This window comes from Neoarius graeffei, chromosome 1 (assembly GCF_027579695.1).
Source record: "Neoarius graeffei isolate fNeoGra1 chromosome 1, fNeoGra1.pri, whole genome shotgun sequence".
NCBI classification, from domain to species: domain Eukaryota; kingdom Metazoa; phylum Chordata; class Actinopteri; order Siluriformes; family Ariidae; genus Neoarius; species Neoarius graeffei.
In genome coordinates, this window is record NC_083569.1 from 99381875 (window position 1) to 99393197 (window position 11323).

Sequence of the window (11323 nt, forward strand, 5' to 3'; positions counted from 1 at the left end):
ACTGATTGACTGGTTTGGGATGAAGCTTGCTCTAGATTCCCTGAGATTGGATGTAATTTGCGGGCATCAGGGAGCCACTATCAATATGCGAGAGACTCCCGGAACTTCCGGGCAGAGGTGGATAGAGTAGCCAAAAATTGTACTCAAGTAAGAGTATTGTTACTTTAGAATAATATTACTCAAGTAAAAGTAAAACGTAGTCGTCCAATTAATTACTTGAGTAAGAGTAAAAAGTACTAAGTGAAAAAACTACTCAAGTACTGAGTAACTGCTGAGTAACTTTTGTTTATTGATCAGGATGTCATAACAGGCAGAGATTTCATATATATTTCACACAAACTGTGTGTGTGTAGTTCTGTGTATTAACAGTAACAACAAGAAGCTCAAGGCAGTCTGCACATAAACCATAACACTGTGTGTGTGTGTGTGTGTGTGCGCGCATACACGTGCATGTTCACTCCATGAAGTGACTGTTCAGCTTTAACAGCAGCTGGCTCTCAATTTTGCACTGTGAAGCTGTGACCTTTTAGCCGTGAACCGGTGAAAACAATGTAAAGATTAAATTAATTAATATTTAATTTATTAAAGTAACAGAATAACAAAACAATGGGTAGAGGTTACAAAGAAAAAGAAGAAAAAGGCAGTCAAGCTAACAAGCTAATGCCCTTCCTTTTGTGAACAAGCACTTGTAGACAAATAATAAAACAAATCTCACAGGAAAAAAAAAAACACCTAAAGTCTTCACAAATCCCTCTAATCCACAACAAATACAGTAGCTTGAAAAAATGGAGATTTCACAAAAGATATGCTATGCGTTTTGTTATTTAGTAAGTTTTCACCAGTCTTCCATTCCCAGTTTTTGACCAGAGCCGTGTACAACTGTAACGCTATTGAGGAGCTGACATTAGGCGAGCAACCTTATTTTCATGAGCATTTTTTGGTTTCACATCAATAAAAAGTGATTGTTAGGAAGATTTTTTGTAGTTTTATTTCTTGGTTCTCTGGTGTGTGTGTGTGTGTGTGTGTTATCTTGCCGTCTGAGGCTGCAGTGCGTCAATACATTTCCACAAAACAATGTATTTTACAGTTATTTATGATGTTACAACAGGGCTAACGTCTGCCTACGAAGACAGCCAAAAGCACACAGCTTACTTACCGCAATGTGTTTCCTCAAATTCGACGTTGAGTTTTTATAAGCTGAAACGGCCACTGGTTTGAGGAGACACATGTGACACCGCATAACATAACTATTATTTTTTGTTGTTTGGAGAGTGAACATGGTTTGTATGTGTGGCCAGGGGTGTGCCTCTTCAGCTTGATGAGAAACGCTGGCCGTTGTCTCTGCCATTTTTCTTCTGCTTCCGGGCTCTTTTCCACCTGGACTGGTCTTGCCGCGGGAATTTTGTGTGCGGGCGCGCGCGGCGGCTTGGCTCTGTTTGATTGGCGAAACGGAGTTAAACCATAGCTGCTACCACTATGGCTCTGGCTGCTACATTTTGTAGGCAGGGATGAGAATGGGGCATTTAAAAAAACTCTGAAATGTCTACCAACTTTCCCACATTATAAATAAATAAATGTTTTCAAATTCAATGATGGTTTAAAACGTTTATAAACTTTAAGATAACAAATCCGAGCGATAATGGAGGTAGCCGTAACGATATATTAGATTCCTCCTGACTCTATCTTTGACAATTTAAGTAAAACGTACCTTTGTGCTTTTTTGTTTTGATGTGCGCCTGGATGTTTCTAGCTCCTCTGTTTCCATAATTGATCACATCTGAGCACAGAATACACAGAACCTTTCCCGGCACGTCCACTTTTCGGATATGTTCCGTCAGGCACGTCGTCACAGTTTGTGTCCCTATCTGCACGGTATAACGCTACCATCGAGCCATGCCCATCAGAAACAGTTCTTTATCCTGTTCGATTTTTCGATTTCCCTGGCACGATCCTCATTTTTGCGGTCCAAAACTTTCGCCATATTGGCGAAGTAACTTTGAAAACTAACCAAAATAACTAGAACTTAAGAAGTGATAAAAACCGTGTATGTATAGCTTGTTTCTGAGATGAAACCAGCGCCAAAACGTTGCCGGAAATCGGTGTGAGTTGTCGTTAGCATAAATATTGAAGAAAGCAATGACGATTTCCGTTATCACAGCTGCAACTAATTTTGCGATGAGCGCTGCTGAAAGATGCTGGCGCGCGGTCGGTCGGTCGTGCCTGCTTGTGCCACCACAAGCCTCGCCTCGCGCCAACCCCTACCCCTGAAATTTTCTCAACGGATTTACATGTTTCACAGAAATGACATTTTCAGCGGGAAAAACTCGGAATTCCGCAGATCCGCGGAAAATTCTCATCCCTGTGTTGGGGACAGAGCCTACTTAAATGACTGGGTTTACTAATAACTCTATGTATAGCAACTGGGATATGTATGAGCTTATCAGAGTGGCAGTTACATGGGATATGTGCGTGTGTACGTGTATCTTGGTGTATTGTGTCTGTTTTCGCACCCCACAGTTTAGAGTAGTAGGCCAGTTTAAATCAGTAAACCAAATGAGTTTATTTTAGAGCCCTATGCTCCACAATTATTGAATGAAACTATGAAATGAAATAATGAAATGTAGAATAAGATTGTAATAAAATAAAAAGCAAAAAAATTAAGTTGTCACAGATAAGCCTTCAATGGCAGTTCAACATTTAAACATTTCTTAACCCTTTTACAGGGCTTAATTTGAGCCGGAACATGACGGAACAAGATCCGGAACCTCCGTCGTCGGATCCGGCAGCTATTTTCATTTCATTCGGTGTTCCGGCAGCTATTTAAATGGATCAGATCACCTCCGTGACCATCACAAAGGGAAAAAAATCAAACAATAAATTAAATAAATAAGTAAATAAAAAATTGTTTAGTGTTCGGTTTTGATATCTGTTGTTGATTTCTCTCCTATGACATCCACAAAATCTATGCGAAAGGGGAAGAGGGAGGGACATGGGGTGTATACTTCCGCTCAATAGAACACCGGGTTTTTTGTAGCCGTGAGCTTGCGCTGTGGAAAAAATGGCAAAAAAACAAAGCTTACTAAAATGTTTAAAATGAATTCTCCAAATTGTTTTGTAAACCATTTATTTATTAACTATTACTTGAATTGATTGCACTTATGTTTGCTGGCACTGCTTTTAAATTATTTCTCTTTTTTGGGCTTTTTCCACCTTTATTGGATAGGACAGTGTAGAGACAGGAAATGAGCAGGAGAAAAACAGGGAGGGCTCGGAAAATGACCGCAGGTAGGAATCGAACCTGGGTCCCCGAATTTATGGTATGGCACCTTATCTACCTGAGCCACGAAGCCCTGCTGGCACTGCTTTTAAATCCCCTACTTAAATCCTTAAAATGCGTCATGTAACGCATGTCTTGTGTGATCTGATCTCCAATGGTGAAATAAACCGGTTGTGATATGAGTACAGTCTGTTATTCTAGAAGATAAATTTAATATATAATTTAATATATAGCCTAATAAAAAATAATATTTTATAACATAATATCACTGTCTGTAACTGTTCGTCACTAAAGCGTTTTCTAAGATCATAATGTCTGATATTATTATTTTTTTTAACACACACAATAGGCGTGTGTGCGTAAAGTTTTTTTTTTTTTGAGTCGCCGGACCCACCCACCTCCTGCGTTCCGGGACCTCCCACTTCACAAATTAAGCACTGCCCTTTTAACTCCGGAGTACCTTATGGCCCTTTTCCACTACCCTTTTTCAGCTCACTTCAGCTCGCTTCAGCCCGACACGGCTCGCGTTTCGACTACCAAAAACCAGCACGACTCAGCTCGTTTCAGCCCTGCTTAGCCCCTAAAACTCGCACGGTTTTGGAGTGGGGCTGAAGCGAGCCAAAGCGAGCCGAGTGAGGTTGGGGGCGTGAGCAGACACTCCCCTGTGCACTGATTGGTGAGGAGGCGTGTCCTCACATGCCCACACACGCCCCGCGAGCACGCTGGGATCTGTAAACACCGCAAACCCGGAAGAAGAATAATTACGAATTACGAGAATTTCTGAAGCCTTATGCGCCTCGCCTCATCTATACGCTCTTGCCAGTATCTGTTGGCGTTGTCAGTGACAACAAGCCACAGCACCAAGACCAGCAACACTAACGACTCCATGTCCTCCATGTTTATTGTTTACTATCCGGGTCGTGAGACTACCGCTTAAAAGATCACTGAATCAGTGACATACAGAGCATCGTGGACGAGTTCGCGGAGTGCAAGGCTCGTCGTATGCCCTTCAAATAATGCGCGCAGTAGGCTATTGATGTTTTATTATGAGCCATGTACAGTATGTCGCCTAATGTTTTTTTGTTTCTGAGTTACATGTTCGTTTGAAGGACTTAATGTACAAAATAACATAGTTGCACCCCGTAGTGTTGAAATTGGTAAACACAGTGCATTCAGTGAGGTTTGCACCGCCCTCCTTTTATTTCTGACTCTTCCTGTCACCGTTGCAACCTCTGAGCGCTCATTCGTATGCCCTTCAAATAATGTGCGCAGTATAGGCTATTGATGTTTTATTATGAGCCATGTACAGTATCCTAATGTTTTTTGTTTCTGAGTTACATGTTCGTTTGAAGGACTTGATGTACTAAATAACATAGTTGCACCCGGTAGTGTTGAAATTGGTAAACACCGCAGTTGCGGACATTTTGTAGCCTAAAATGATGTTATGATAAGCTTTAATAAAGGGCCCGGTCATTTGCCCCGCCCCCGGCCCGGCTCTGACTTGTTCCGCCACTGTCACTGATGTCACTGTTTGCGCTGCTTAACGACATCACGTGACGTCCACCCACTTTCGCTAACTCCACCCAATGTGTCCACCCACTTCCAGCCAGCACGGTTCAGCGCGGTTGTAGTCGAAATGCAACTCCAACAGCCCCGCTCAGCTCGACTCAGCTCGACTCAGCACGGCACGGCTCAGCCGCGTTTGTAGTGGAAAAGTGGCATTATTTCACCAAATCCCCAACTCAAAAGTTGTATACTCGGATTCAAAAGCCTGCTGATGTCCCGGGACCGTCCTAATAGTAGCTACTACACTGACTAAATGAACTGAACCAAGATCAGTGAACCTTACTGGCAATTACAGAATAAGCAATATGAACTTATTTGGTGTCTCTCAAAGACAAATAAACCTCAGCATATAAATGAAAGAAAACCTCCAAAATCACTGCACAAGATTATCATACACACACAGTTTCAGACCCCGTCCACACGTAGCCGGGTATCTGCTAAATCGAAGATATTTTTCTACGTTTTGGCCTGTCATCCACACATAGGCGGTTTTAAACGGGGGCCAGTGCCCCTGTAAAATTGCTCCTGGCCCCTGTTGTGGCCCCTGTGCTGAACAGATAATAAGATTTATTAATTTTGACGTGCGCTGGCTCGAAGATCGGAACTGACATGACGGAGTGTTCTACACGGACTCCTTAAAGCGCTACACGCACACTGTTACCAGCAGCAGAAAGACCAGCAGCAGCACGAATTGTAAACTTCGGCCGTGAGTGATAACAGCTGTCACGTCCGAAGTTTTTTGATTGAAAAGCCATCAGATACAGTAGCGTTGACACGTTTCACTGAGCCATATAAAGAAGTATTTTTTGAGCTCTTTAGACTATGCAAAATAGCTGTGGCACTCCCAGTGAGCTCTGCCTCTTATGAGCGGAGTTTCTCCACTTTGAAACTGGTGAAGACCTACCTCCGATCCACCATTAGTGAGGAGCGTCTAAGCAATCTTGGTGTGCTCAGCATTGAATCCAGAAGGTCCAAGGCTTTGAACCTTGATGCATTTGTAGACCGTTTCTCAAGGAGTCACAGTCGCAGAATCTTGTTGTTGTAGTGTTTCAGCCTGCTGTGAATGCTATAGGGTGATTCTGAGACCACTGTATGTGAATTTATTTTTTCTTTCTATTTTTCCCCCCTGCTGTACATAAAGAAAGAGTGAGATGATGACAGTGTGATTTAGATAAAGATAGTGATTGTACATTCAAGTCTCATGCTGTGAAAAAGAAAATTCATTCATGCTGTGAATTTAAAAAGTGTCATTGGACAGATAAAAGGTTCATTGTATGCAAAAATAGAAATCTTATTTTACAAAAAAGAGAAACATGGTTTTAAGATTTATTGAGCACAATTTATGTTTAGGCTATTGAGACAGAATGTTTATCTCATTGTATTTATGCTCAATGTATTTTTTTTTGGTTTTAAATAAACTAAACTAAACATTTTGAACGCTTAAATATTGCCGTTTTTTCCTTATGTGCCCCCCTGAAAAAATACTGGCCCCCCTAGTAATTTTGGTCTAGAACCGCCACTGCATCCACATGAAAACGCATCAAAAACGAATATTTTAAAAAACTCCGGGCAAAGTGAAGATTTTTGAAAACTCCGTGTATGCCTTTTCGTGTAGACAGAGATAACCGGAGTTTTGCGTTTTAGAACGTCACAATCTGCGCCCAAAAAATGACAACAAATCTGCCCTGACGTCAAACGTGCGACCTTTGTTTACTGCAGAAGCCAGATTAAGCATGGACTTAAGCTAGCCGCACACCACGGCGATCCACGCGGTACCGAACCGACCCATTTCAGAGCCGACTCCCGACTGTTGACGAGTGCAGTCTCGATTGAAGCGACACGTGACAACTTAATAGCTTTGTGATTGGCTATTGGATATAGTTACTGTTAAATCCAACACTTGAAGATGCTACAGGCTGAATTACAAATGACACAACACGGAATATGTAGCGCACTATCTAGGCTGCATGAGCTATTATTCCCAACCTTAAATAGTGCACTTATATAGGGGAGTTAAAGCGATTTGGAATTCAGCCACACAACTTGAGCAGAGTGGCTTTCCAGCCCACTGTGTCTATGGATAAAGCTTCAGTCTATGGAATTACAGTATATACCTGCATTAGGTGCTACCAACACGGATTTCTCGCGCTAGAAATTGTGTTTAATGATGTCACGTGTTATATGTGAAAGATATGATTGGCTATTGCTAGCGACTCTCGCCGATCAGTCTGGCTCCCGATTAGTTTTTCGAATCGGCTGTGAGATGAGTCGGTACCATCGAAAATTAGTCTTTACGCCTGACTCGCGACTTCAGTTGGCTCGGTACGCTGAAAATCGGCGTAGTGTGCGGCTAGCTAAAGAGTAATGGATCGGAGTAGTGCCTTGAAAGCGTTAATTATTGTGCAGGTGCTATTTACATGTTTAATTTTAGAAGCCCAACTACTGCTCCAAGAGCACAGGCGATGTGATTAGGGGGTAGGATTTGGGGAAATAATGCCATCTACAGGTTTGGAATGCTTATGAATGTGATTGAAAACGCAGATGTTCGGTTATGTGTGGAAGGGATTTTTTTCGAAGACGAGGTGGTGTGGATAAAACATTTTTATAAACGGAGGGGGGGGGGGAGGGAAATGTTCGGTTTTAAAAATACCCGGCTACGTGTGTACATGGCATCAGTCTTTAGTGTCTCAGTGTCCGAGACTCCGAGTGTTCGTAAACAGCTCCTCCGATAGAAATAAACGCTCTGTAGCTCCGGGTCAACTTAATAAATCCAGTGGAGCCAAAGTTCGCTTGTTGAATTGTCAGCCAGCGGTGTTTGGGTGAAGTCAGGCGGCAGGGAAATCCTCCCGGTGGAGGGGGAGAATGAGGAAACCAACTTTAAACCTTGTTCGAGCCGAAGAAGCCAATATTCGGGACCCCAGCGCCGTCTTCTCGCCAGCTGTCACCACTCACAGCGCTCCAGAATTCCACCTTTGCAAAAGTCACTTGCTTATCAGCACAATAAAGCTTTCACTGCTTCACAGTTTACCGGCTGCCGGTGCTCGCCGCCATGTTCAACCAACCCTGCTTTGTTGCATTCTGGCCCGCCTCCTCATTCTGCCTCCAGACCAGTCATGCCCCCTGATTGGCGGAGGAGCGAGTCAATCACAGTCTACCCCACAAATTGATTGGTGAGATGCGGTCATGTGACAGAGCCAGTGCCGTATTAAGCCAATGCACTATACCTCAAGTGCCCCCCACCACCACCCTGCGCGCACGCGTTCAGTAACCTCCTGCACACACTCACAAACCTCGCCCTTTGCTGTCAAAAATAGCAGCATATACATAAACAATAGTACACATAAACAAGGTCATTCTTCCTCATTGGAAATGTATTAAGTAGGCTACATCAGCCCATCAAATTCACTGAACACAACCAACGATATGCATGCAGGCATATTGAAATGTCTTATTCAAAAATGAGCAGCAGATATTTGTATGTCTCAAGGGGATCCTCGTCGTCGCCGACCCCTCGGCTAACACTGGCTGTGCTTAAATATTATTGTAGAAAGGGACTTTATGAAGTTCAGTCCATTTACTTGCATTGGTTTACGGGGAAGATTTGCCGTGAGTTCTAAATGACGTCATGACTTATTCTACTTCTGATTCTATTCTCATTCTAATTCTGATTCTATTCTCATACTACTGCACGAGAAGGACGCTGCGTTCACGAGCTTCTAGTAGCAAGGTATTATCTCTATATTATGTATTTATTACATGGGTTTACACTTGAAAGTCACTTTTAACACTGATAACCTAAAGGTGTTCTTTCTCTATTCTCCACTAATGCCTACTGTAGCCTGGATAGATGGATGACACATATAAGGAGAGCAGATTCCTCTCTTTACTTTTTTACCAAGCTGTTCGGGACCATAAACCTGTATGGATGTTGGAGGACATGCGCAACAGGGAGATATTTCACTGGGAAGAAGACACCCGGCACCAGACATACACTCCTTCTGAAGCACTTCTGTATGCCATCGTGCATGACCACCGAGCTTACGCACAGTATTTGCTGAATCAGTTCTCAGACGGGGCTCTTGCAATGCCAGGCGACTCTTTCTGCTGCTGTCCGTCATCTGCTCCACACTTGACCATGGCTGTCCACTACGACAGGAAGGACATCATGGCTCTCATCCTTCAGGTGGCACATACAATGCCCACTCTGCGCTCATACATGAACCGAGGTGGTTGCAAACATCTGGAGAATGGCAAAACTCCACTCCATCTGGCATGTGAACTGTCGCATGCAGCAGCCATCGTAATGTTATTGGGACATGGTGCTTCACCACAAGCTGAGGACCACGATGGTATGACACCACTGGATCTCGTCCTCAAGCAGCTCTGGACCACCAAAGTGAACACAGGTGCCAGAATGTTGTGCCTTGAGAGCTTGCTCATGTTCATGCCTGAGTTGCGGTTCAACATGAAGAGCTCACTGGAAAAGGATCCACAGCGCTGGTCCAAAGTACTGGGAGAGGAGATGTTGAACTATCTAATCGCAAAAATTCCAGGAACACTCTTTCTTATGGCTATGCAAAAAGTCCTGTCTCAATTACCTCCGAAAGAATTTCCAAAAAGCCTGGACAAACTGCCCATTCCAACTTTTCTGAAACCCATCACATAGACCTGAACACAGACCTGGCCTGCATCCTACTGAAATAGACTTTGAAAATGCTTTTTTATTGTTGTTGTTGTTAGCTAGTTAGTTAGTTAGTTAGTTAGTTAGTTAGTTAGTTAGTTAGTTAGTTAGTTAGTTTGTTTTTCCATTTGTTTGCTTGTGACTGGCATGAATTTGATGTGTGTGTGTGTGTGTGTGTGTGTGTGTGTGTGTAATGAAATGAATGATTACCTAAGTTATAGTTTTAATCAAAAATGTCTTCCTGTTTTCAGATTAAATAATGGAAACATTTTCTTTAATAAAAGGAAAATATTTTTTATGTGATGAAAACTAACAAAAAATGTATGTATGTATGTATGTGTATGTATGTATGTATTTTCTAATTTAATGGTTATGCAAACTAATTACAATTTAATGTAAGTTTACTTTTATTCTATCAGGGTTTTACTTTTGAGAATGTGCTCGTACTGCATGTGTCACTGGAAAACTGAATGATCCAGTTGATTGTTTCCCTCCTTTTTATCTGCATGGCTTTAAATGCAAAAAAAAAAAAACCCAGTCTAAAATCAAAAGGCTGATCTTGATTTGAAAACCACTGTAACATTATAATGGTTTTTGTGCATGATTTGATTGTGTGAAAGGCAGTAAAAGGACAGCTGTCTTCTGAGAAACTTTTCTCAGATAATTCTGTTCACTGGACAGTCTTTATATAATTTTTAACGTACAATTTTAAGGCATGTTTTGCACTATATTATCATGATACCATTGTGATAATGCAAATATCAAAAGAGACTATTATATGAAAATCTGGGTCTGTGCTTGCCAACACAAACACAAACTTGGTTAGCAGTCCTAACGGTATAATATGCAAATCTGAAAGTGTTTTTTTTTCTTTGTGTACTGTTCAGCTGTGATTTAACTGTAACTATGATTATTTCAAGTTATTTACCTCATTGTGGGCAAAAGAACAAGGGTTAATAATAATAATAATAATAATAATAATAATAATAAATCTTACCTTTTCTGAAATTATTCTGGTGTGTGTGTGTCTACATGTCTGAGTACTAAGTTGTCACAAGTTTCTTAATCCCTCCACTATTGATTATTCATTAATTCATTTTCACCAACCACTTGAGTCTCACCAGGGTTGCAGTTTATCCAGAGCCTGTGCTGGAAACACTGGGCATTTGGTGGGTATTTTCCCTAAATGGGACACCATTGCAAATTTACATGCTCACTTTCTCAGCAAAGCTAAATATCATTAATCCTATCTTATATTGTGAGAAATTGTGAAAATGCCTCAAGTATCATGATATATTTTGACCCAAATTCCACCCTAGTGCATCGTTTTTTAACAATTTAAATGGTTTGTGATAGGACAAACTTTTGCCATGTTTGTAACAAAGGCTGTGAAATTCATAGCAGTGAGTAAAATTTTATTAGTGCGTTTGCATTTGCATTGCCAAGGTTTAAATTAAAACACTGCAAACAATTAGTCTGAGTTTAAAAAACAAAAAATTTTCTGGTATGGCAAAATTATCTCAGAACAATGGAACAGACCTGACAAATGCTTATCTAGGTAATAATCATCATCATCATCATCATCATCATCATACTAATAATTTCATATGTCAAACATGCAGTACGAGCACATTCTCAAAAGTAAAACCCTGATAGAATAAAAGTAAACTTACATTAAATTGTAATTAGTTTGCATAACCATTAAATTAGAAAATACATACATACATGCATTTTTTTGATAGTTTTCATCACATAAAAAATATTTTCCTTTTATTAAAGAAAATGTTTCCATTATTTAA

The 11323-nt window shown here is 41.2% G+C and overlaps 1 protein-coding gene across 1 annotated transcript; it reads left to right on the top strand.

Moving 5' to 3' along the window:
• Positions 1-8486: 8486 nt before the first annotated feature.
• On the top strand, positions 8487-9509 carry LOC132889340 (ankyrin repeat domain-containing protein 9-like). Its single transcript, XM_060925733.1, has 2 exons — positions 8487-8570; positions 8682-9509. The coding sequence occupies exon 2, from the start codon at positions 8691-8693 to the stop codon at positions 9507-9509; it is 819 nt and encodes a 272-aa protein (XP_060781716.1). The 5' UTR covers positions 8487-8570; positions 8682-8690.
• The last annotated feature ends 1814 nt before the right edge of the window (positions 9510-11323 follow it).

What these genes read in the sequence shown, in the direction of transcription:
- LOC132889340 (XM_060925733.1), top strand. Translation starts at nt 8,691, where the DNA reads ATGGATGACACATATAAGGAGAGCAGATTCCTCTCTTTACTTTTTTAC.